Source organism: Chelonia mydas, chromosome 1 (assembly GCF_015237465.2).
Source record: "Chelonia mydas isolate rCheMyd1 chromosome 1, rCheMyd1.pri.v2, whole genome shotgun sequence".
NCBI lineage: Eukaryota > Metazoa > Chordata > Testudines > Cheloniidae > Chelonia > Chelonia mydas.
The window spans coordinates 206,656,283-206,683,536 of record NC_057849.1 but is presented as its reverse complement, the minus strand read 5'-3'; the positions used below and the strand labels follow the sequence as shown (position 1 = coordinate 206,683,536).

General features: G+C 47.0%; 1 protein-coding gene across 1 annotated transcript; it reads right to left on the bottom strand.

The window, feature by feature from the left end:
- CD4 (CD4 molecule) lies at positions 1-27,254 on the bottom strand. The gene is made up of 10 exons (XM_007069647.4): positions 26,974-27,254; positions 9,941-10,065; positions 5,457-5,612; positions 5,193-5,351; positions 4,694-4,948; positions 3,738-4,094; positions 3,329-3,565; positions 3,106-3,224; positions 1,973-2,040; positions 1-378 (listed from the first exon to the last, which is right to left on the bottom strand). The coding sequence occupies exons 2-10, from the start codon at positions 9,999-10,001 to the stop codon at positions 348-350; spliced, it is 1,443 nt and encodes a 480-aa protein (XP_007069709.3). The 5' UTR covers positions 10,002-10,065; positions 26,974-27,254; the 3' UTR covers positions 1-347.

The window sequence follows — 27,254 nt, the reverse complement described above, 5'->3', positions numbered from 1 at the left end:
TGAAAACTCTAAAGTGATTTATTGCATTTGGAGCAGGCACAGGAAACATCTGAGATAAAATCCAGGAGGTCAAATCAAGCATATGCGCAAAATACATCCATATATACTTTACATTCAGTACTTTCCCTGATGGAGCTGGGGCTGAGCCATCACCCTGGGATGGGTGCTTGTCCTGCTCACTGTATTGCATCCACACCCTGATAAGATCCCTTCCTGGCAATGGGCTGGGAGAAAGATGAAAGAACAAAGCATTGCACTGGAGGAAGGAAAGGTGGGTTGGATCCAAGCAAGCAAAGTGGGCTGCAAGATGGCTTATCACTGGCAGAGACTTCATTCACCCTTCTGTCTCAAGCATCAGAATAGTCATTCTTCAGCTGACTGCAAGAGAAAGAAATTAAACAGCATGAGCTCTGGTATTGTAGAGGTGAAATGCCCCCTACTCTATGCAGTGACCCCACTGAGCCTGCCAGTCTCCTGACCTCTGGCCAGACTGGAAGGCATAGAACACAGAAGGACTTTACGTAGCTGGGGGGGAAGTGCAATATTTATACAAAGTTGATTAGGCATTTGTGAGACTTAATGCACTTTATGTCCAATGTGGCTGCACTGAGCTCTTTAGGGGAGTTAAAGAGTGACTGTATTGCTTCACGTTTTGCACAGCTTGTTCTGTTTTCAGATGTAGTTGTACTGTTTTGTCTATTTCTAATAAGGGCTATTTTTGAATCATAACTAACTATGCTACCTGCACTTACATGAAAGCAGAGCTATGTTCCGGTCACCCAGCACATCATCACCACTATGTCTCTTCCACTCAGCCCTCACTCCCCACCCAAAATAACATTTGCTAGGAACTTAGTAACGTTTAATGACAAGTGATAAGAAGGCAAATAAAATCCTTAGAGTTCACTAGTGTACTCCGCATATAAATCCAGCATATGACAGCACAGGGCATCTCTTATGCTGTTGGCAACAGTTTTCCTATTATGGGGTTCATGAGGTCTAGTTTCTGGCCACCTAAAGACTGAAGCAAGCAGTTCAGTCTTGGCAATCGAGGCAGGCCTAGAAAGCTCACTGCTGCTTTTGCAAATGTGAAAGGTGCAACCATAATAGCAATCATCTTCCTCACAGAGCAGTCATTGTGCATAAGGAGGCATTTCCCTGGGCTTTCAGAAACATGGCCTTCCTTGAACTGAAGTTCTACGGCCACTGCTGGTCATCCCAGGATTGGAGAACAATGATGCAGCCCTCACCACTCTGTGCTTTTGGTTTTTGCCCAAAATAGCTTGTGGGCACTGAGTGCTTTGCCCAGAGACCCTACACCACTCACTGGTGCATGCGGGGCTTCTCTTCTAGCTAAGATTGCCACTACATGGCTCTCTGCTAGTAATGACTGAACAGCTGCCACTGTCTCTGCACAGCTGCTTCTGCTGCCTCAGAGCATATAATCATCAAATCTTAGGAAATGCCAGCTCTCCACTCAGTGAGAAGCCCTTGTTCTCATGAAAGCAGTCAGCAAGCGAAGCAGCATGTGTTGGTTTACTTGGACACTGTTATAGGGATTCTGGGAATTTGTCTTCTTCTCCCACAATCCCTCTGGCACCTGTGAGGCCTCCCAGACGGCTATTAGCAATCACTCATAACACACTACAGTTTGGAGCAACACTAGGAATTCTGGGATGAATGCCCAGAAGAAATTGCTGCTAACACAAGCCAGTGCAGTGCTAGTGTAGATTTGGGGTGTAACTGTAAAGCCACTAAACATGAGTGTGAATATTGTGAGGATGCACTGATTTGTGTTTACCACAACTGAGATAACTAACATGAGTTAATTGCAACTGAGGGAAGTACAGTCTAGGCGCAGCCTGAAGAGAAAGGCCCCATGTCCTATTCCCCCATCCCTGAGTTAGCAGTTAGCCCCACTCTCCTGAGGCCAGCGTCTCTCCCTAACAGAGGGGCCTGGATTTGTACTTACCGTTGACACTGACAAGTTCTCCTTTCAAACAAATCTCGCCTGGCTCGTGCCATCTTTTCAGCCCGTTGCTGCCAGGAGAGAAAGCAGTGTGGCATGAACCCTCATTTCTGTATTTAAAGTTCTTCCCTCCAAAGTGGCCAGTGGTTTCAAACCCTCTGCCTGCCCTGACTGTACAGATTTTATTTGCCTTTGTCAAGGTTCCTTCCTCACTTTGAACTCCAGGGTACAGATGTGGAGACCTGCATGAAAACCTCCTAAGCTTACTTTTGCCAGCTTAGGTTAAAACTTCCCCAAGGTACAAACTATTTTACCCTTTGCCCTTGGACTTTCACTGCCACCACCAAACGTCTAACAGGGATATAATTTGGAAAGAGCCTGTTTGGAAACGTCTTTCCTCCCCAAATCCTCCCAAATCTTACACCCCCCTTCCTGGGGAAGGTTTGATAAAAATCCTCACCAATTTGCGTAGGTGAACACAGACCCAAACCCTTGGATCTTAAGAACAATGAAAAAAAGCAATCAGATTCTTAAAAGAATCACCTCCGTAAAATCAGGATGGTAAATACCTTACAGGGTAATCAGATTCAAAACATAGAGAATCCCTCTAGGCAAAACCTTAAGTTACAAAAAGACACAAAAACAGGAATCTACATTCCATTTAGCACAGCTTATTTTCTCAGCCATTTAAAGGAATCAGAATCTAACGCGTATCTAGCTAGATTACTTATTAAGTTCTAAGACTCCATTCCTGTTCTGTCCTCGGCAAAAGCATCAAACAGCCAGAGAGAGAGGCTTTGTTTCTCCCTCCCCCCAGCTTTTGAAAGTATCTTGTCTTCTCATTGGTCATTTTGGTCAGGTGCCAGCGAGGTTATCCTAGCTTCTTAACCCTTTACAGGTGAAAGGGTTTTTCCTCTGGCCAGGAGGGATTTTAAAGGTGTTTACCCTTCCCTTTATATTTATGACAGCCTTGCTCCTCAGAGATTTATCTGGGATATGGCTATTTTAAGAGCCCCTACCCCAGGGGTGGTGGTGCCTAGTTCCCTCCCACTTGCTCCTCTGACAGGGGGGAATCCTCAGAGAGTGCCATGAAGAGACTTTTCTCCTTTGCTGTCTGCTGGGACTTGGGGACTCACCCTTCTCTGCTGCTGGGCAATATAGATGTAAGTACATAGGCTTGCAAGGAGAAGCAGCACTATGCCAGCTCCAACCCCTGCCCAGCTCCACACACAGCTATTCCGTTCAGCAGCCTTCACTGTGGAGAGAGAAGTGAGTGAATGGGAGAGATAGATGTAGAGAGAGACACAGAGAGAGACAGCATGGGACTTTGAATGGAGGAAGTAGTGGTGGTCTCCCTACCCACAGTGTAGTCAATGCTGGTCATCACGTTGTTCTCCACGTTAAGGCTGCATCTCCACAGCCCCACAGTCTTGGTCTTCACCATCACCTCATTGTATCCCAACATATTTAATTCCTTCTCAGTCCCATTCACATGCTCCCAGAACAGCTGGGCATTATGTGGGACAGGAACCGAGAGCTTGCAGAGCAGGGTCACGTTAGCCCATTTGGAGAGCGGCTCAACAGGGTCAGCAGAGACTGCAAAGAGAACAAGAGGGGGACATGCAAAGGAAGGGATGGGAACAATCTTTCCATAGGGTCCGAGAGAGTCTCAGGGTCTCCAGATGGTAGGCACCTTTTTGGGGGGCACCTCCCATACTCCTGCCCCATTTCCTCTGTACTGTCCATAGGGGCCACAACTTCCTCTCACCTGTCATCACCACTAGGTGGATGGCCTTCTCCACACGGCCACGGCTGACTGTGAGCTGGCACTGATACCATCCAGCATCCTTGAACTGGACTTTGGGCAGTTTCACTTCCAGATGATTGATGAGTTTCCATGTAAACTGCATGTTGGCTATTTGCTTAAACAAGGGCGGCTCTTTAGAGGTGGCACTGAAGTTAAACTTCTCCTGGTACTTGTTGTTTGCCATTGATTTCCACTCCAAGCCTCCCGTGATGTACTCCAGCTTTCTTATCTTCTGCAGGTCAGTGCTCAGAGAGTAGGAGAAGGACACGGTGGAATTAACAGCTTTGTAGAGCGTCTCCTGGTTCAAATGATGAAAACCTGAATTCAGAGGAGAACATATGGAAGTGTGGGGAGCAATAGTCTCATAATCAATTTTGCAACCTCACCATGGAGCAGGGAGGAGATAGTCCATCCCTCTGTCTAGTCCTAGGGAGACCCCCATTTGGGTTATTGTGCTCAGTTCTGGAGGAGCTCAGAGAAGAGCCACAACAGTTCAGGACACCAGAAGGGTTGGGTTCTTGGGAGAGATTCAAAGAGCTAAATCCATCCAGTCAAGCAAAGCTACAACTGGAACAAGGAAATGAGAATCATCTGCATGAGTCTGAGATGCACAAACCTCTGGGGGAGGAGGACTGTTTAGGAGAACAAGGGGGAACAGGGTGAGACTGAGCCAAGGAACAGGAGCTCAGGAGCCAACCTTCAGTGCTTAGGGGTCTGTGAGCCTGGGGATCCTGAGAGGAAGGCCCTGGTGCTGCATTGCTCAGGACACTGGGAACTAGGAACCCAGGAAATGGACTGTGACCTTTCCCTGGGGCTGTGTGTGAGGAGGAGATGGGATCTGTTTAGATTTATCCACCGTCTTCTGCATTTTCTAGGCGTCTGCAAAGTTCTGAAACTCAGATCCATGCTTCTCTTACCTATCACCAGCACCTTATAGGGTATGTCCAGCTTAGCAGACAGGGATGCGATGTGGCACGTCCAGGTTCCACTGTCCTCAGCCCGGAGGTTGTGTATCTGCAGACTGTGTCCACCATTCTTCAGTTCTCTTGACTGAGTGGCTGTCACTTTGTCCTTGCGGTTGTCATACCAGGTGACGTTGGCACTTGAGGGACCTTGTATGGTCAGCATGAGTTTTTTACGCTGCAGGAGGTAGCCACTTGGAGAACCTGTAACTGTGAAGAGAGAGAGCCCGTCCAGTGAGTCCTGTTGTCTCCCAGCTTCCTCAAGGGGAGATGCTGGGACTGAAGGTGAGCATGGCGATCTCAGCAGAAGGGCAATCTGAGGAGGTGGGGCTCAGCTGGAGGAAAGGGATTTGCGATAGCTCAGGCCAGAGGAGATGGACAAAGGACAGGGACCTCAGCAAAGTGTTGTCTCAAAGCTCCTTGCACTCTTATCTCATTGTCCCAGATCACTCACCTTCAAACACTTGCAGCTGGACCATGAAAGTTCTGGAACCAACTCCACAGACGTACTTGCCAGCATCAGAGTGCCTCAGCTGTGACAGTATCAGGGAGAAGTTCCCCTTGGACATCTCCTGCTTATTTAATTCAGATCGATTGAAAAACGGAGTTCTGCCTTTGGGGAGAGTAAGAAGGCAGTGGGTGAAAGCTGCTCCCTAGGAGAGACGGGATTCCATAGCCCTGTCTGAGGGACAAGGGAGTGGTGAATTTGGAGTTCTACCTCTCAAGAGCTGCTTCTGATACTGGATCACAACTAGGTCATTGTATTTCCAGGTCACCCCTTCATTTGGGGATTTTCCAATACAGGGCAGGATCACCTGTTCCCCAACAGCACCAAACACTGTTGTCTCTCCCTCAGCCATAGTGGGGATCAGACCTGAAAGAGACCCCCCCAAAATAATGGGGGGAAGGAACAGTCATTACAGTGGCAAAAGTAATACCCCCTCTCCATCAAAATGGACCCCAAACCTGCTAATCCCCCACACTCTTCCCTGGGAGTCTCCCCCATTTTTATTGCTCTTTTTCCTCTTGCAGTCTTCCTGAAATCTCTAGTCTCCTCATTCCAACCACCTCAACTCTCTTCCATAAAATCTAATCTAATCTTATCTATCTATCTATCTATCTATCTATCTATCTATCTATCTATCTAACAAATGGTGACAGATGGGGCATTTTCCTGCAATATCCATAAAAACCTTACTGAATTAAGTGTACGTATATCTGGATTAAGTTAATACATTGAATTAAATGCAAAGGTTATGTATTATTGTGGGATGGGATTGTATGTAACCTCTCTAGGGGGGAGCTGTGATGTGAACCCTGGGAACTGTTATGAACTTCAAAGGACTGTATTGAACAATGTGCCAGACAAGAATGGACTTTTGGGGACAAACAGTGTCAAGTGGTTTGTCTGGGGACTCTCCAGGGGGAGGTGAATGTGAAAACCCAGCCTTATGAAGCTGTGCCCTGAGGAAGGGACAATTGTCTGCTGATCATCTGCCCCTGGAATCTCAAGATGAAAGGCCCAAGGTGTATAAAGAAGAGACTGACCTATTCATGGTTGTTCTGGGTCTGACTCTGGGACACTTATGAACTTGGAACCAGAGGGAAAACCCTGTGTGAGGTTTGAAGGATAGACTCCTACCAGAGCCCTTGTTAGAGGTGGGATGATCACTGCTAAATACTTTTTTTGTTTTTAGCATGCTTTCTCTGTATTGCTTTTGCCTTAGGAATAAATGTATTGGCTTAGAAAGACCTGTGTGGTAACTTCTAACTGCTGGCAATTACCGGGTTCATAACCTCTGGAGAGAAAGCACAGTGCAGACATTAGTCTTGTCGGCAGTCCTTACTAGGGAATTCACAGTGTAGGTAGGGAACTGTGCAGCCTGGAAATACCCTAGTCAGGAGGGAGAGGAACGTGGGTCTTTGTCCAAGAGAGGTGATGGCTGGGGAGCTGGAAGCCTAAGTGGGTGTTGCCTAAATCCTAGTATGCTTGTGTTTGTATCTATTTCTGTCTCTGACACTTTGTGTCCCATCCTGGAGTTACAGCCATCTCTGTCTTTGTCTTTCTCTCTTACCTTTCCTCCCACTCCTGCTGACCTTACTTTCCATTCTCCCCTCCCTTGGATTTCCTCCCTTCATTTCTCTCCCCTGTGGCTCTCTCTTCTTTCAGCCCCATTCTTTCCCATTCCTGCACACCCTCCCTACATTGCCTTCTCTCTCTTTCCCTAGCTGACAGAGATTCTGTTCTGTTTTACACACACACGCTTCTCCCTGGGCTCGTGCCTCCAGAAGGCTGCAGCATGGCCTTCAAAAATCATGAGTCAGGCCACCAAAAATATCATGAGAATAAAAATCATGAGATTTAAAAAATAAACCGGTGTTTTCTGTTTGGCGTTTTCAGACCACACTCGGGTCAGGTTTTCACACTTTTCTCTGTAAACTGGAGGGGCAAAATCTTCTTTTTTCTAATTGAAAGCTGAGAGTCTTATGCAATCATTCTCCATTCCTGCAGCTGGGGCTTTAAGAAAAACATCACGTATGGCAAGAGCTCCAATCAAATCACAACAACTGGCAAAACTGAGTCTGTCACAACAAATCCCTCTGTAGGAGACATCGGACTGGCAGCAAGTACCCCCACCACCACCACAGGGACTGGGGTGGGGTGGTGCAGGGGACAGGATTTTCCCTCCTGCACTCTGTGGTGAGTGGTTGGGATCAGTGCTGTATTTGATGTGATAGTGCCCAAAGGTCAGGTCCCTTACAAACAGTTCCACAGATTTGCAGGTTATTGGGAGCCCTGACCCACAGGACCAGGACTGGTCTTGGCACCCCTACCCCACTATCATGACATCTTATCACTTCAGTCAGTGCAACGTCTCCCTGTTTCAGCGCGGCCAACACCATGCATTCAAAACTCCCAACTCAGATCCTCCTCCCCTGCAAATCATGAGATTGGCTCAAAAATTATGATTTTTTTTTAAATAATAAACCACACTGGTTTGCACCTGCATTCTGATCTTTATAGGGAAGTTGCCCAGCCCCAATTTGTATGTTGTCATTTCAGGTTCAATATTCAAACTGAAACATACACAAAAAAGTGCCAAAGGTCTCCTGTTTGGCTCCTTGGGGGCAGAGCCCCCTTGCGTCTCCTACTCTTGATGGCAGAGAGCTGATCGCTGACTATGTAGGTTTCCACTCATCTAAAATTTTGCAGGACACTCCTATATTTAGGATTCTGTCCTACCTCCTTGAGCCAGCCCACAGCCTGTACCCCGAACAGACAGACCCTTCGTACAAAAATACTCTGCAGTCTAGGGGACACCAAGGCCTCATACCTCTACACTATGGGAGAGGCAACTATTATCCCACTCATTTTATAGATAAGGTAATTTCTAGCAGAACTGAGAGTAGAACCCAGGCCTCTAACATAGGAGACCCAAATTTCAACCATCCTGCAAAACTGCCTTTCTTTAAATAATAGTAATAATAATAATAATAATAAAAAAATCTGTCATACTTACGTGTCCGGCCAGCCTGTCAGTAAACACTAGACCACACTCCCCTCCCAGAGCTAGCTACAGATTATCTGGGTAGTTCACTGGCAAAGTGGGTGTCACACCACCCTCTAGTAGTTGGTCCACATAAAGAATCATAGAATCATAGTCGGTTAGGGTTGGAAGGGACCTCAGGAGGTCATCTAGTCCAGCCCCCTGCTCAAAGCAGGACCAACCCCAACTAAATCATCCCAGCCAGGGCTTTGTCAAGCTTGGCTTTAAAAACTTCTAAGGATGGAGATTCTATCACCTCCCTAGGTAACCCATTCCAGTGCTTCACCACCCTCCTAGTAAAATAGTTTTTCCTAATATCCAACTTAGACCTCCCCCACTGCAACTTGAGACCATTTGCTCCTTGTTCTGTCATCTGCCACCACTGAGAACAGCCTAGCTCCATTCCCTTTGGAACCCCCCTTCAGGTAATTGAAGGCTACTATTAAATCCCCCCTCACTCTTCTCTTCTGCAGACTAAATAAGGCCAGTTCCCTCAGCCTCTCCTCATAAGTCATGTGCTCCAGCCCCCTAATCATTTTCAAGTATCAGGGGGTAGCCATGGTTGTCTGTATCCACAAAAACAACAAGGAGGTAGTCTTTAAGGTGCCACCGGACTCCTTCTAATCATTTTCGTTGTCCTCTGCTGGACTCTCTCCAATTTGTCCACATCCTTTCTGTAGTGGGGGGCCCAAAGCTGGATGCTATACTCCAGATGTGGCCTCACCAGTGCCGAATAGAGGCACTGGTGAGGGCACTATCCCTCGATTTGCTGGCAATGCTCCTATTAATGTCCAATATGCTGTTAGCCTTCTTGGCAACAAGGGCACACTGTTGACTCAGATCCAGCTTCTCGTCCGCTGTAATCCCCAGGTTCTCTGCAGAACTGCTGCTTAGCAAGTCGGTCCCCAGCCTGTAGCAGGGCATGGGATTCTTCTGTCCTAAGTGCAGGACTCTGCACTTGTCCTTGTTGAAACTCATCAGATTTCTTTTGGCCCAATCCTCCAAATCACTCAAGTATTTATCGGCCTCCAGTGCCTTTCCACAATCCTCCCATGCCCTCCTCCCCTCACCCCGTGTCCTCCCACAATTCACTGGGAAAGAATTATGAAGCAGCTCAGTTTACTGCAGCATAAAGAACCCGGGGATGTGCCCCCAGGAGTCCTAGAGACACCCACGGGTGAATGCCGTGGCAGTGAGGTCACAGTCATACAGGTTATGGTTTTGAAGTATGGCTGCTCACACCCGGGCTACGCTAACCCAGGTGCTCAGACATGGGTGCTGATCATCTAAGTTACCTGTGCAGGGAAGACACACCCTAAGAGGGGCAATCTTTTTTGGTGTGCTGATCCAGCCAGTGTGTTCTCCCTGGTATTGATATCAAATTCAGTGTATTTTACACTGTCCCTAGATTTCCAGTTCTCCTGGGGCTGCAGGTTTCTGTATTATCACATGTAGCTGCATAGTGGTGGCTTCACTTTTACCTAATAAGGCCATTTTAGGCTTGTGGATTCAGTCCCACTGTCAGTAATCGGATATGGCAGCCGTTTAAAAAAAGGGCAAAACTTGTTTCGTTTGAAGCAGGAAACCAGGAGATCGTAAAGAGCCTAAAAATACCCAAGCTGCTGCACCACACCCTGCCCAGCCAGGGACTCACCGAGCTGCATCACAGAGAAGACAGCAAGGATGCTGTATGCCATGACTCTGAATGGGTTCATCCTCTTGGATTGTTCCTTCCCTCCGTGAACTGTGAGCTGGAAATATCGTCCAGGTAAAGGGATCCTAATGCAGAAAAACCCAAATGAACTATTAATAGTGGTTTATTTTCCAAGTCTTGTGGCTCCATGGCTGGGCCTACATACTTGGTCAATGTCCCTGGTGTCTGCTGTGCTCCAGCACAGCTAGGTGGAAATTCTATCACTGAGACAGGTGAATTCAATATGACAATGAAGAATCCAGCCAGTGTGTTCTCCCTGGAGTTTGATACCGAATTCAGTGTATTTTACACTGTCCCTAGATTTCCAGTTCTCCTGGGGCTGCAGGTTTCTGTATTATCACATGAAGCTGCTTTCTGTCAAAGTTGTGGGAGTCGGGGGTGCTGGAGGATTTTCAGTAGCACAGCAGTGGTTTGGCCTTTCTGCACTTGGAAAGGCACTATGGGGTTCCTGCACCCAGGTGGCAGTTGAGGCCTTTGCCCCAGGTAGGGGCTGCATCTCCTCTTTCCCTTCCTTTCTGAGAAGACAGGGGAAACTCTGAGCTTGAATGGGCCGAGGGGAGGCTAGACGGCCTGCAAAGGCAGAGCAAAAATCTGGCCTTAATTGCTTTTTTGTGATGGATACAGACAGCTTGGAAAGCTCTTTTTAAAGGGTTTTCTGGTTAGTTAGTTTGTTTTTGTTTTTTACCTTAGAAATCTCATGACTATCAAGCCTGGTGTTCCCTGGAGGACTTGTTAGGATTCTCAGAAATGTGGAGCAGGGAAGAAGGGGAGGTGTAGAAATAGTAGTAAAAAGCGTTTTTCTCCCAAGTGTTTATAGCATTCGAATTAAACAGCTGTTAACTGAAATCTGAAAATCATGGAAACAAAACCCAAAGGTCTAAGGTCTGAATAAAAAGCTGATAAATTTCACACCCTGGGCGATGTAATTAAGATGACCTAAGACCCAGTGTGGACACTGCTATGTTGATGGAAGAATTCTAGCTACTGTCTCTCAGGGCAGGTCTACACTTAAAACACTGCTGTAGCACTTAAGTGAAGACACTTCTATGCCGACAGAAGAGAGCTCTCCTATCGGCATAGTTAAAACTCCTCCCCGAGAAGCGGTAGCTATGTTGGCAGGAGAAGCTCTCCCGTCAACATAGTGCTGTCTACGCCAGGAGTTAAGATTGGTATAATTACATCGCCCAGGGGTGTGTATTTTCCACACCTGTGAGTGACACAGTTACACCTACATAGGTCTGTAGTTTAGGCCTGGCCTTCGAGAGGTGGATTAACTACACCTGTGGAAGAACTACATCGACGTAGTAAATGTCTGCACTACAGCGAGGCAGCTATTGCTCTGTAGCTGTGCTGCAGTAGCATATCTGCTGCAGACCTACCCTGAGTGTAAGAGCTAGAAAAATATGTAGGGTCCTATTCTCCCCTGTGCTTGAACGTAGTGCAGGGAAGTGGCCATTGGAACCGGTTGTGGTTCCCTGATCCTTGGCTGCCTTGCAGCAGTTACTCTAACTTCTACTGCTGGCTCTACCATTTCCTCTCACACTCTCAACATGCATCAGTCTGTCACCAAAATGGCCCCTCCCCCATCTTCACTGCCTCCATCAGCTTTCCATTGGCAGAGATTCTCTGGGTGTAGGGAAAATTGCCCTGTGGGACTCTGTAAGTTCACCATGCACTGCTTTACACAGTGCAAAATGAACTTTGTGGGCCAGAGAATCTGGCCCTTATTTATATAAATGAACGTACAAGCTCTGGAGCCAGGAGTGGACTCTATGTAAGGCACACTCCATGGCTGCAGAATCACAAAATACAGAAAGGACCACAGGTGATATAGATGGATCCCGAGAAAGAGGAGGAATGGTACAGGGGCAGCAGAGCTAGGAGGAGGGACAGGTTCAGGTATACACTGCGTGGGGGGGGGGGTCCCCTCTTCTTGGCCCTGCTTCCTCTGCTACCATCCTTCCTCATTCTCTGGATCTATCTTTCTCACCTGCAGCCCTTGTGTTTTGTGATTTTGCAGCCATGGAATGTGGGGGTTGCAAGTTACAGGAGAAAGGAGGGACAGACATGGCTAAGAGAGCAAAGTCCCCCTTGGGTATTCCTGGGATGGTGCAGGTTTGCAGGAAACAGGAGGGATGGGGCTGGAGAACAAAGTCACCCATGTAACCACAGGACAGTGCGGGGAAGCAGGACTTGGGAAGAACAGACAGGGCCAGAGAGCAAAGTCCCCTGTGTTTCCCTAACACAAACCCCATACCTCAGGTGGCTTCAGAGATGATGTTGGGGCCACCATGCTCTGGTATCAGACCTCTCCCTACCCTCCCTCTGGCTCCTTTCATGCCCCCTCACCATTTCCTTCTCTTCTAGCTTCCTCAGTTCCACGAAGCAGGATATCTGTAACCCCTTTAGCGCACTGCAGTGGTCGTGGTTAGGGCCGGATACAGAGCAGGAAGAGGAGCTCTGGGGACAGAATGTAAAGGGGTGGCAGGTAATTTGAGTTGTTCCTGTTTCTAAATTTAAGCTCTGCTGAATTTCCTCCTCAGGGCAGGAAGCTTGGCTGCCTGGGGTTGGGGTGGGGAAGTGGCATTACAGTCCCACTATTGCCAATCCCAAGCATTGCAAAAATCATGAGATTCACAGAATATCATAGAATATCATAGATTATCAGGGTTGGAAGGGACCTCAGGCGGTCATCTGGTCCAACCCCCTGCTCAAAGCAGGACCAATCCCCAACTAAATCATCCCAGCCAGGGCTTTGTCAAGCCTGACCTTAAAAACTTCTAAGGAAGGAGATTCCACCACCTCCCTAGGTAACACATTCCAGTGTTTCACCACCCTCCTAGTGAAAAAGTTTTTCCTAATATCCAACCTAAACCTCCCCCACTGCAACTTGAGACCATTACTCCTTGTTCTGTCATCTGCTACACTGAGAACAGTCTAGATCCATCCTCTTTGGAACCCCCTTTCAGGTAGTTGAAAGCAGCTATCAAATCCTCCCTCATTCTTCTCTTCCGCAGACTAAACAATCCCAGTTCCCTCAGCCTCTCCTCATAAGTCATGTGCTCCAGTCCCCTAATCATTTTTGTTGCCCTCCGCTGGACGCTTTCCAATTTTTCCACATCCTTCTTGTAGTGTGGGGCGCAAAACTGGACACAGTACTCCAGATGAGGCCTCACCAATGTCGAATAGAGGGGAACGATCACGTCCCTCGATCTGCTCGCTATGCCCCTACTTATACATCCGAAAATGCCATTGGCCTTCTTGGCAACAAGGGCACACTGTTGACTCATATCCAGCTTCTCGTCCACTGTAACCCCTTGGTTAAAGATTGGATTAAAGATCATGAGATTTTTAAAAATACTAAATGTTGGTTCCTTTTTATTTGTTTTCTGGTTCGTGGGCCTTTATGGCTCCCATTGTCAAGCGTTTCTCTCCAGCCATGAGGGCTAGAAACTTACTCCAGGAGCTGGAGCTTTCAGACAAACACCGACTATCATGAGACTCATGATAAAGTCATGAAAATTGGCGACACTGTTAAGTCCCAGGAGCTCTCCTGTCTCGGATAGAGATCAGGCTTCCTTATGCAGCTAGTATGTTTTCTGCTTCTTTATATCTGTAGCAGGAGGGGTGGGGAAGGTCCTAGGTAGAAGCCCTGTAGTGCAGGTAGGAGAGAGACAGACACCGGAGGACAGATTAGCTTTAGGGTGTCTCTGCTCTTAAAAAGCTACAGTGGCCAGGGCTGGATTAACCTTTTATGGGCCAGGCGCCAAACATATTTGTGGGCTCCCATGGAGGCAATGGAGCATGGCACAGGGCCGGGGGGCGGTCTTCGGAGCAAGGGGCCAGCCAGGGGCATGACATGGCAGGGGCAGCCCCGCTTCACCCAGCCCAGTGCAAGGGCACTATTTACAAACCAGCAGTTGCCAGACACACAGTGGCCCACCCGGCCCTATGCAGCCAGTATGCCCCTTCCCCTCAGGGGTGATCCCAGACTGCACCACACATCCCCCTCCCCCACCCCGCCCAACACCCACCCCCGACATCCTGTCCAACACCCCCCGGACCCGCTATGGCCAGCATCCCCCCCAGACCCTGCCACAAATGCACACCACCACCCTTGCCCTGCGCCCCTCTGCCCACAGCCCTAACACAACTGCCCAGCACCCCACACAGAACCCCCACTTCCTAGTGCCCCAACACACAAAGATCTTCCCCACCTGTCACAGCCTAGCACTCCCACCCAGGCACCCCAGAGTCTCACTCCCCCACGTCCTCCTCCTGTCCGCACTCACCGGCCCTCTGGGAGGCAACTGTGTTTGCTAGGCTGAGCCGGGCTGGTCCCGGGGTGGGGAATCGCTCTGGCTCCTCGGGAGTGGTGCAATCAGCCAGGCCAGGCTCCCTCAGGACTGACTTGCCTGGAGGGGCCCAGCCAAGCCCCCCACACCTCCACCACCTGCCTGAGACTGGCCTCCGGGGAGACAGGTGGGGCCCCACAGGTGGTGAGAAACAGAGACTGCCCAGAGCCGGAGGTGCACTGGGGTCCGGCCAGGAGGTGGAGAGAAGCTGGCAGGTGGGGCCAGGGGGTGAAGAGGAGCCCTCGGCTGGCTAGCGGGCAGGCCGAGAGGAGCAAGTGGTGAGCGGGGTGAGGAGTGGCTGGCAGGTCTCAGGGTACAGTGCAAGCAGAGTAGGTCTGGGCCCCTTCTGAGCATGGCACCATTGTAAACCCAGCACTGACAGCGGCACAGCTGCACCACTTTAGTACTTCAGTGTAGACACTGCATACCCCAATGGGAGGTGTCCTCCTGTCAGCGTAGGTAATTCTTCTGTTGACCTACCACTGTCTACTCAAGGACTTAGGTCAGCTTAACTACGCCACTCAGGGGTGTGGATTTTTTATACCCCTGAATGATGTAGTTATGCCAACTTAATTTTCTAGTGCAGACTGGGCCTTCGAGGTAATACTACTTTCTTTACTCAGATAAAGTTCCTTGTTCAGTGTTACATGAAAGCAACTTTTTCTGTGATTCTTTACCACTGGCACATGCAGTGGCATCGAAAGCAGTCTGCTTTTGAATCAACATATATAAGAGGAAAAATAAATGCTAAAGTTCAGCCTGCCTCAAAAACTTTTAGTTTGCTAAGTACATGAAGTAGCCCGCGTAGAAGGAGCACTTCACAGAGAATGGGGCACCACAGGTCAGCTCATTAATTGATGCACTGCGGAGTGAAGCTGAAAATACTTGGAAATCATTTGCTTCCACAGAGGAAGAGTGTGAGAATAGCAATTTACATTATTCAAAGAAAATAAGCTGAGCATTAATTCCAAAAGGTGTGTCATACACAGATAGGGGCAATCTTATATCAGAAGGTGTGGAGGCCTGGAGAAAGTGTGGACTTTTTTTTATAAGGGCCCCATCTGACCTAGCAGAGCATTGCGACTTTGGTATCAATAAGGCAGACCATACGAGAGATCATCTAATAGCTGGAACTCAAAAGAAGGGACTTTCCAGAAAATAACAATTGATGTCCAGAACAGGAGGTGCAACAGTCACACCAGCAGTCTGTGCTAGTGAAAATAAAAATCGCTTTGCAAGAAAGCAATCAGAGCTAGATACAAGAAATAAACAAGGGGGAATTCCCATGGTGAAAAGGGAAGCATAAGAACATAAGAATGGCCATACTAGGTCAGACCAAAAGTCCATCCAGCCCAGTATCCTGTCTACCAACAGTGGCCAATGCCAGGTGCCTCAGAGGGAGTGAACCTAACAGGTGATGATCAAGTGATCTCTCTCCTGCCATCCATCTCCACCCTCTGACAAACTGAGGCTAGGGACACCATTCCTTACCCATCCTGGCTAATAGCCATTAATGGAGTTAACCTCCATGAATTTATCCAGTTCTCTTTTAAACCCTGTTATAGTCCTAGCCTTCACAACCTCCTCAGGCAAGGAGTTCCACAGGTTGATGTGCGTTGAGTGAAGAAGAGCTTCCTTTTATTTGTTTTAAACCTGCTACCCATTAATTTCATTTGGTGACTCCTAGTTCTTATATTATGGGAACAAGTAAATAACTTTTCCTTATTCACTTTCTCCACACCACTCATGATTTTATATACCTCTATCATATCCCCCTTAGTCTCCTCTTTTCCAAGCTGAAAAGTCCTAGCCTCTTTAATCTCTCCTCATATGGGACCCGTTCCAAACCCCTCATCATTTTAGTTGCCCTTTTCTGAACCTTTTCTAATGCCAGTATATCTTTTTTGAAATGAGGGGACCACATCTGTACACAGTATTCAAGATGTGGGCGTACCATGGATTTATATAAGGGCAATGAGATATTCTCCGTCTTATTCTCTATCCCTTTTTTAACGATTCCTAACATCCCGTTTGCTTTTTTTGACTGCTGCTGCACTCTGCGTGGACATCTTCAGAGAACTATCCACAATGACTCCAAGATCTTTCTCCTGCTTAGTTGTAGCTAAATTAGCCCCCATCATATTGTACGTATAGTTGGGGCTATTTTTTCCACTGTGCATTATTTTACATTTATCCACATCAAATTTCATTTGCCATTTTGTTGCCCAATCACTTAGTTTTGTGAGATCTTTTTGAAGTTCTTCACAGTCTGCTTTGGTCTTAACTATCTTGATCAGTTTAGTATCATCTGCAAACTTTGCCACCTCACGGTTTACCGCTTTCTCCAGATCATTTATGAATAAGTTGAATAGGATTGGTCCTAGGACTGACCCTTGGGGAACACCACTAGTTACCCCTCTCCGTTCTGAAAATTTACCATTGATTCCTACCCTTTGTTCCCTGTCTTTTAACCAGTTCTCAATCCATGAAAGGATCTTCCCTCTTATCCCATGACAACTTAATTTACATAAGAGCCTTTGGTGAGGGAGCTTGTCAAAGGCTTTCTGAAAATCTAAGTACACTATGTCCACTGGATGCCCCTTGTCCACACGTTTGTTGACCCCCTCAAAGAACTCTAATAGATTAGTAAGACATGATCTCCCTTTACAGAAACCATGTTGACTTTTGCACAACAATTTATGTTCTTCTATGTGTCTGACAATTTTATTCGTTACTATTGTTTCAACTAATTTGCCCAGTACTGACGTTAGACTTACCGGTCTGTAATTCCCAGGATCACCTCTAGAGCCCTTCTTAAATATTGGTGTTACATTAGCTATTTTCCAATCACTTGGTACAGTAGCTGGTTACAAACCATAGTTAATAGTTCCGCAATTTCACATTTGAGTTCTTTCAGAACTCTTGGGTGAATGCCATCTGATCCTGGTGACTTGTTACTGTTAAGTTTCTCAATTAATTCCAAAACCTCCTCTAGTTACACTTCAATCTGTGACAATTGCTCAGATTTGTCACCTACAGAAGACGGCTCAGGTTTGGGAATCTCTGTAACATGCTCAGCCGTGAAGACTGAAGCAAAGAATTCATTTAGTTTCTCTGTGATGACTTTATCGTCTTTAAGTGCTCCTTTTCTATCTCGATCATCCAGGGGCCCCACTGGTTGTTTAGCAGGCTTCCTGCTTCTGATGTACTTAAAAAACATTTTGTTATTACCTTTTGAGTTTTTGGCTAGCTGTTCTTCAAACTCCTTTTTGGCTTTTCTTACTACATTTTTACATTTAATTTGGCAATGTTTAATGCTGCTTTCTATTTACCTCACTAGGATTTGACTTCCACTTTTTAAAAGATGCCTTTTTATCTCTCACTGCTTCTTTTACATGGTTGTTAAGCCACGGTGGCTCTTTTTTAGTTCTTTTACTGTGTTTTTTAATTTGGGGTATACATGTAAGTTGAGCCTCTATTATGGTGTCTTTGAAAAGTGTCCATGGAGCTTGCAGGGATTTCACTCTTGTCACTGTACCTTTTAATTTCTGTTTAACTAACCTCCTCATTTTTGCATAGTTCCCCTTTCTGAAATTAAGTGCCACAGTGTTGGGCTGTGGAGATGTTCACTTATCATCTGGCCAGGTGACAATGCCTGCTCCACAGAGCAAAGGAGCCCCTGCTTGGAGCAAAGCTGAACTACTGGAACTGATCAGTGTTTGGTGAGAGGAGGCTGTGCAGGGACCCAGGATGCCCCACGATCAAACCCTCAACCCCCCTTCCCACAAGACCCATTGTCAAAATGGAGAAAGCTTTGCTGAGGGCTAGATGCACTCAGTGCGCTGCTCTCATCCACGATGGAAGTGCTGCAAATATAAACACTCACTGATGCCTGTGGATGTACGTGAGTACACAAACCAGCGCTTTTCTTTCAATGGTTCACTGTAACGTTGAAACTGACAGCGCAAAAACTCTGCAAGTACAGACATAGCCTAAATCTCTGTGTAGACAGCACTAGGTTGACAGAAGAATTCTTTCATCAATCCAAGTATTGCCTCTTGGGGAGGTGGATTTACTGCAGTGACTGGAGAACTCCTCCCATCGCTGCAGTGTCTACACTAAGCACTACAGCAGCACATCTGCAGCTACGCCACAGTAGTGTAGACACCTACTACAGCGACAGAAGGAGGTTTTCTGTCACTGTAGTACATCCACCTCTCCAAGAGGTGGTAGCTAGGTTCACAGAATACTTCTTCTGTCGTCCTACCTGTGTCGGAGGTTTGGGCAACCTAACTACACTGTACAGGGTGTAAAACTTTTCACAGCCTTCAGCAACGTAGCTAGATCAACCTAAGTTTTACGTGTAGACCAGGCCTGTTTGCCCTAATCTACTACTGAAGTTACCCCCCAGACAGATTGGCATCAGCATGGCCTAGCCTGTTTGATGGCCCATCAAGGGCTATCAACTGTACAATTAACCCATTGAAAGGAGCCAAGGAAGACACTTTATGAGTCATCAAGGCATGTGGTATGCTTGTGGACAGAGAACTCTAAGGCTTTCATGCCATATGCTGTGAAGCTTGTATTTGGGACACGGGAAGTACAAGCGACATGGCAAAAGACTATAAAAGGCCGCTGCATCATCTCCATTTTGTCTTCATTCCTGCTTCTTACCTCTGGAGTGACTTTCTACAAACTGAAGGTCTGAACAAAGGACTGAATGACCCATCCAAGCTGTGGATGTGTTTCAGAGGAACTTTTAAGCCAGCAAACTCACCAATATTGCTAAGATCCTGATATATGGACTTTGATAGTCTCTGTATGTATTTGATTGCTTTACCATTTAAAAACTCTCTTCTTGTTCTTTCTTTTTTCTTTATAATAAATGTTTAGTTTTAGATGCTAAAGGGTTGGCTGGCAGCGTGGTATTTTGGGTAAGATCCAACCTAATATTGATCTGGCAATGTGTCTGGCCCTTTGGGGTTCAGACGAACATTTTGTATAGTGAGCCGAGTTTTTTAAATAACTCCTCACCTTACTGGACGTAGGTGCTGGCTGGGAACCAAAGAAATGGAATGCAATAAAGGGGGCTGTGTGATTTCTTTTTTTCGCTTCTTGATAATCAGTGTGGGGTATCAGAAGCACAGTTTGTGACTGCAATAATGCATGAGTTTAGGGGACTGGAGTAGATGACCTCTCAAGATCCCTTCCAATCCTATGATTCTGTGATCACTGTTGGCTCTAACTGGCCACTTGATGGCAGCCTGAGCAGAGAAACCATGGATTGAATGGGCCAGGAGACTGGAATCCCCTCAGGCGCTCATCAGGGCAGCGTGAAGCACAGTAGGCAGGTGCTGTGTTTGTGTCAGAGGGAGTTTGGTCTGCTCCTGCCTGGGCTATACACCCTCTGGAGATGCAGGAGTTAGTTTCTGGGGGCTGCCAAGCTGCTTCCTCCCCTAGCACTGAGTTTCCTTTTCCTCCCCTCCCTCAGAATATCTGGCTGTGTTAGTTTCCATAGCTCACAGAGCAGGTCAAATGCTGCCGAGAAACAATCAGTGGAGAAAAGAGGCCATGGGAAGTGGCAACAGATACCAAACATATTTGCCACCAGCTCTGGTCTGGGAGCTTTTCTCACTCTCTCCAGCCTTGGCTGGGGTAGTAACCTTAGGTGCCCCAGTGTAGACAGCTCTCTGCTCCAGCAGCTGTTGATTAGATCAGCACCAAGTCCCTTAAACTGGCTCTCAGGAAGGTTTGAGGACATGGCACTGCAAATGGTAATGGCAGATGGTGGCCCATCATTCTAGGGTTCCCAGCACAGCTAGCACTGGCATTCGTAACAGTGGGAAATCATTAGAAAAGGTCCCAAGTGCAAACAAGACATCTGTGTGTGTGTGTGTTCCTCTTTCTCTCTTTCAGGCTGTGCGGTTTCCTTGTTTTGTTCTCGCTCTTGCTTGTGGCTGTGTTTTTGATCTGGAGGCAGCTTGCTTCTTAAGAGATGGCGCAGGCCACCAGTCCTCTGCAGAAAGATTTCCACCCCCCAGCCCCTCCCCAAGCACTGGGTTTCCCCCACGCCTGGCTATTTTGTCCCAGGACAGGATCTGAAGCATCCTACAACTTCTCATTTCTAAACTTCACTTCAGTTTGATTTGAATTTGGGGCTCAGAATGTTTAGCTCCTTCATCAGACTAATCTCTTGTTATCTCTCTCAAATGATCTAGAAAGCTAACGTAAGGGCTTGTCTACACTTAAAACTTTGCAGCAGCACAGCTGCAGCGGCACCATTGTAGTGCTACAGTGAAAACATGACCCATGCGAATAGGAGAGCTTCTCCTACCTGCGTAGAAAATCCACCTTCCTGAGAGGTGGTAGCTAGGTCAACAGGAGAATTCTCCCATCAACCTAGCGCTGTCTACACTGGGGGTTAGGTCAGATTAACTGCGTTACTCAGGGGTGTGGATTTTGCTGATACTGACCTAATTTCCTCATGTAGACCAGGCCTTAAGCTGAGCTGGCCAGGAAGAAGCTGTTTTATTAAATGATAGTTGCTTTGAAACTTTCTTTCCATCATAAAAGCAACAAATGTGTACGAATGTAACAATGGGTAAGGGCAATGTAAGAGGAAAAAACCGAGCAAGACAAAGGAGTCTGACAGCGCCAGAGAGCAAAGAGAGACAGGATTCAGGCACATTCAGCATGCCCCCATTATCTGTGGGCCTCAGAGGGCCCAGTTCTCACACAGACACAAGCTACAGGAGGGAGGGATAGCTCAGTGGTTTGAGCATTGGCCTGCTAAACTCAGGGTTGTGAGTTCAATCCTTGAGGGGGCCATTTAGGGATCTGGGGCAAAAATTGGGGATTGGTCCTGCTTTGAGCAGGGGGTTGGACTAGATGACCTCCTGAGGTCCCTTCCAACCCTGATATTCTATGATTCTATGATACAGGCACTGACCCTGCTTTGATCTCCCGCCACGATGCCTCTTGATTGCCACTCCACCACTGAGATGAGTTGTTACCTCACAGAGCTGCTCTGACTTGAATGTCCTCATGGCCAGGATTGAGTGGGCCATGGAGACTGAAGCTCCCACTCAGCCAGAGATGGGATCCCACAGGAGAGGGTCAGGTATACTGCTGAGGGGTGCTGTGCATTATGTGTTGGCAGGGAGAACTCTCTCTGCCTTTGGCAGGCTGGGGTGACGCAGAAGGGATGCCAAATAAGTCCCTCAGGTCAGTGCCAAATTCCCTCCAAACAATTTAAAAATATATATCAAATTGCAGCTATAAAAAGTCCATGAAATCTGAGCTGAAGAAGCCCCTCCAAATCCCATCTCTTTACCCAACTTGGGGCCAGGAGCCTGTCCCACCTCTGCTCCCCCCGTCAGTTCTTTAGAGCTTCTAACCCCCAGTGTCCTGAGTGTTGGAGTCTTGGCCCTTCCCTTGGGGACATGGCTCCCCAGGTTCACAGACACTTCAGCCTGGGGACGGCTCCTGTGTGACTTTCTCTTGGCTCAGACTCAGTCCTTTCTCCCAAATGTTATCCCTCCTTGGCTCCCTAAACAATTGCCCCTCCCCCCAGTTTACATTCCTGCCCACTTGCAAACTTTGAATACTGAGCTGAAGATATTTGAAGCCAGAGCAAGTAATCAGATATTGACCTTGTGAAGTACCCTCCAACAACAGACCCGGCCATCCATTCCCACACTAATGAGTGCATGGTAGAGACAGATGGATTATTAGACAGACAGCTATGATACCTACAGTAATAAAGAGACTGATAGGTTTCAGAGTAGCAGCCGTGTTAGTCTGTATTCGCAAAAAGAAAAGGAGTACTTGTGGCACCTTAGAGACTAACAAATTTATTTGAGCATAAGCTTTCGTGAGCTACAGCTCACTTCATCGGATGCATAAAGTGGAAAATACAGTGGGGAGATTTCTATACACAGAGAACATGAAACAATGGGTGTTACCATATGCACTGTAAGGAGAGTGATCACTTAAGGTGAGCTATTAGCAGCGGGGGGGGGGGCGGCGGAAACCTTTTGTAGTGATAATCAAGGTGGGCCATTTCCAGCAGTTGACAAGAACATCTTAGGAACAGTGAGGGGTGGGGGTGGGGGGGAATAAACATGGGGAAATAGTTTTACTTTGTGTAATGACCCATCCACTCCCAGCCTCTATTCAAGCCTAAATTAATTGTATCCAGTTTGAAAATTAATTCCAATTCAGCAGTCTCTCGCTGGAGTTTGTTTTTGAAGTATTTTTGTTGAAGAATTGCCACTTTTAGGTCTCTAATCGAGTGACCAAAGAGATGGAAGTGTTCTCTGACTGGTTTTTGAATGTTATAATTCTTGACGTCTGATTTGTGTCTATTTATTCTTTTACGTAGAGACTGTCCAGTTTGACCAATGTACACGGCAGAGGGGCATTGCTGGCACATGATGGCATATATCACATTGGTAGATGTGCAGGTGAACGAGCTTCTGATAGTGTGGCTGATGTGATTAGGCCCTATGATGGCGTCCCCTGAATAGATATGTGGACACAGTTGGCAAAGGGCTTTGTTGCAAGGATAGGTTCCTGGGTTAGTGGTTCTGTTGTGTGGTGTGTGGTTGCTGGTGTGTATTTGCTTCAGGTTGGGGGGCTGTCTGTAAGCAAGGACTGGCCTGTCTCCCAAGATCTGTGAGAGTGATGGGTCGTCCTTCAGGATCAGTTGTAGATCCTTGATGATGCATTGGAGAGGTTTTAGTTGGGGGCTGAAGGTGATGGCTAGTGGCGTTCTGTTATTTTCTTTGTTGGGCCTGTCCTGTAGTAGGTGACTTCTGGGTACTCTTCTGACTCTGTCAATCTGTTTCTTCACTTCAGCAGGTGGGTATTGTAGTTGTAAGAATGCTTGATAGAGATCTTGCAGGTGTTTGTCTCTGTCTGGGGGGTTGGAGCAAATGCGGTTGTATCGTAGAGCTTGGCTGTAGACAATGTATTGTGTGGTGTGGTCTGGATGAAAGCTGGAGCCATGTAGGTAGGAACAGCGGTCAGTAGGTTTCTGGTATAGGGTGGTGTTTATGTGACCATCGCTTATTAGCACCATAGTGTCCAGGAAGTGGATCTCTTGTGTGGACTGGTCCAGGCTGAGGTTGATGGTGGGATGGAAATTGTTGAAATCATGGTGGAATTCCTCAAGGGCTTCTTTTCCATAACCTCAGCCGTGCACAACACAATGCCATCCACAGCCTCAGAAACAACTCTGACATCATAATCAAAGACGCTGACAATGGAGGTGCTGTCGTCATCATGAATAGGTCGGAATATGAACAAGAGGCTACTCGGCAGCTCTCCAACATCACTTTCTACAAGCCATTACCCTCTGATACCACTGAGCATTACCAAAAGAAACTACAGCATTTGCTCAAGAAACTCCCTGAAAAAGCACAAGAACAATCCGCACAGGCACACCCCTGCAACCCCGACCAGGGGCATTCTATCTGCTACCCAAGATCCATAAACCTGGAAATCCTGGATGCCCCATCATCTCAGGCATTGGCACCCTGACAGCAGGATTGTCTGGCTATGTAGACTCCCTCCTCAGGCCCTACGCTACCAGCACTCCCAGCTATCTTCGAGACACCACTGACTTCCTGAGGAAACTACAATCCATCGGTGATCTTCCTGAAAACACCATCCCGGCCACTATGGATGTAGAAGCCCTCTACACCAACATTCCACACAAAGATGGACTACAAGCCATCAGGAACAGTATCCCCAATAATGTCATGGCAAACCTGGTGGCTGAACTTTGTGACTTTGTCCTCACCCATAACTATTTCACATTTGGGGACAATGTATACCTTCAAATCAGCAGTACTGCTATGGATACCCGCATGGCCCCACAGTATGCCAACATTTTTATGGCTGACTTAAAACAACACTTCCTCAGCTCTCGTCCCCTAATGCCCCTACTCTACTTGTGCTACATTGATGACATCTTCATCATCTGGACCCATGGAAAAGAAGCCCTTGAGGAATTCCACCATGATTTCAACAATTTCCATCCCACCATCAACCTCAGCCTGGACCAGTCCACACAAGAGATTCACTTCCTGGACACTATGGTGCTAATAAGCAATGGTCACATAAACACCACCCTATACCGGAAACCTACTGACCGCTATTCCTACCTACATGGCTCCCCATGTTTATTTTCCCACCCCCCACCCCTCACTGTTCCTCAGACGTTCTTGTCAGCTGCTGGAAATGGCCCACCTTGATTATCACTGCAAAAGGTTTCCCCCCCGCCCTCCTGCTGCTAATAGCTCACCTTAAGTGATCACTCTGATTACAGTGTGTATGGTAACACCCATTGTTTCATGTTCTCTGTGTATATAAATCTCCCCACTGTATTTTCCACTGCATGCATCCGATGAAGTGAGCTGTAGCTCATGAAAGCTTATGCTCAGATAAATGTGTTAGTCTCTAATGTGCCACAAGTTCTCCTTTTCTTTTTTCAAAGAGACTGATGTTCACAAAAAGATCTAAGAAACATACTAGCTGTGGTCAGTGCCCGAGGTGGTTTCCTTTTGACATTTTCTGGGGTTTCAGCATTTATGAACATGAGCTCTCAGTGTGATGCTGTTGCAAAAAGGGCTAATGGGATTTTTGGATGCATAAAGAAGGGAGTGATGTATAGAAGCAGGGAGGTGATTCTACCTCCGTGTACGGCAACGGTGAGACTGATACTGGAATACGGCATCCAGTGCTCATGTCCATATTTCTAAAAGGATGTTGAAAAATTGGAGAGGGTGCAGCGAAGAGCAACAAAAAATTATTCAAGGTCTGAAAAACCTGCCTTACAGTGAGAGACGTAAGGAGCTCAATCTATTTAGCTTATCAAAGAGGCAACTTGAACTCAAACTATAACTACCTTCTTTGTAGCAGACAAAGGCTTAACAAGACCCAGTGGCTGGAAGCTCAAGTGAGAAAAATTCAAACTGGACATAAAATGCAATTTTTAACAGTGGAACAATTTATCAAAGGATGTGGTAAATTTCCCGTCACTTAGGCATTTTAAATGAAGACTGGGTGTCTTTCCAAAAGACTCGTACTAGCTCAACCACAAGTTATTGGACTTGTTGTAGAATCACTGAGACCCTCTATGGTCTGTGTAATACAGGAGGTCAGACTAGATGATCACAATGGTGCCTTCTGGCCTTAAAATATATGCAACGGACATACAGCACACACACACACACACGCGCGCATACACACACACATACATCTGGCCGGTAGCTGCCATCTCATTGTCCTGCACTTTGGTCTGATGATAAAATTCCCCTCCTTGGAGGGTGTTTGGGGACGATGACAACAGGTGGCTGGTAACAGGGAGAACCACTGCTCCCCTTCCCCCCACAACTACACACACGCTGCCCTTACTGCCCACTGCAGTATGGAAAAGAGTTCAGGTGTACATCATGAGTGAGGGGGAAGTCAATGTCAGGGTCTTGTAGAGGGCTCATCTTGGGACCTCCCAGTGTATCTGGGTTTTACTAGACATCTTGGTCAACATGGGTTGAGTGTGTAACTCTTCCTCCCTCTCTGACTATGCCTTCATCTTTTGCTTTCTTTCTTTCTTTCTTTTCTCCCATGTCCCTGGGTGTCCCTAACCCTCCAGTTGGCAGAAGCTGAGAGTGGACGGCAGGCCATAGATCACTTGATGATTGCCCTCTTCTGTTCATTCCCTCTGTAGCATCTGGCACGGGTCACCATCAGAGACAGGATACTGGTCTAGGTGGACCATTGGTCCGACCCAATATGGCGTCTCTTTCTTTCTTTCTTTCTTTCTACCTACAGTTTCGCATAACCAAATCTCTCAGGCCATCTCTTAGTGACCCACAATCCCATCCAACCTAATTCTGAATCTATGTGGACACTGTCAGATCAAAAGTTAGATATTCATGCTACATTGAGGAGAGACAGAAAAGGGAGCAGAGGAACAGCAGAAACCTCGGGTGAAGGAAGGAGTGGAAAGAGGGAGAGGTATTGTACTACTGTGGGAGCTGTCTTAGGAAAACCAGAAAGATAAAATGAACTCGATAGCTATATATGAAGAAAGTTCTAGAAACATACATGGAGAAAAGAGAGATGGATCCAGTAAAAAAACCAGGGTGAAAACCAAAGCAAAGACATGTACAAATATAGAGGGTAAAGAACGGAAAGGGAAAGAGAAAACTTCTAATGAACGAATGCCTCCATTGTCGACACTGGCTGCAGTAACACCCTGCTTTGTGCCAGCCGAGCTCTGGGGCAGCTCCTGTGCCACTACCCCAGAGCCTGAGCAGTTTTTTGGGGGAGAAAATATTTTTTGCTAAAAATAAATGTCTCACCTTTGGTGAGCAGGGCAAAGACGGGTGTCAGCAACAGTTCAGTTCTAAACGCTTTTGCCAGCTTAGAAAATAGCCCATAAGAGTGGCAAAAGCAGCACTTGTCCCTGGCCAGTACTGCATGCTCTTTGGGACAGAATTTTATGAATAAAATGGGTCAAAAAATAAGAAAAGTACAAACAATAGATGTCCTTGTTCTGGTCACATTGAAAGAAAGAATGATCAATATTTAGTAAAATATTTTCCTTACCACTTTTTCTCTCTCTCTCTGTCTGCCTCTCTCCTGTGCTGTGTTCATCACCAGGTGTACATGATCTAAGAGAAACAACAACTGACACAGCAGAGAAAAATGATGATTTTCAGAAAGCTGCTCAGATGTTGGCCTTTCTGTCTCCTCCTCTCATAGAACAGTCCCAACAAGGGCTTGATGACAGTTCATGTTCTGCTCAGGGTCCATGCACCGCCTTCTTATTTGACTGGTGGTTTCCCATAAGCATTTGAACACAATTCTTGGTATCGAGGGAAACGCTG

Excerpts from the sequence above, each read along its gene's own strand:
- CD4 (XM_007069647.4), bottom strand. The coding sequence starts at position 10,001 with ATGAACCCATTCAGAGTCATGGCATACAGCATCCTTGCTGTCTTCTCT. Across the intron at positions 3,566-3,737 it reads CCACCTAGTGGTGATGACAG|TCTCTGCTGACCCTGTTGAG; the intron begins GTGAGAGGAAGT and ends TTCTCTTTGCAG. Across the intron at positions 2,041-3,105 it reads TTGCCCAGCAGCAGAGAAGG|CAACGGGCTGAAAAGATGGC; the intron begins GTGAGTCCCCAA and ends CTCTCCTGGCAG.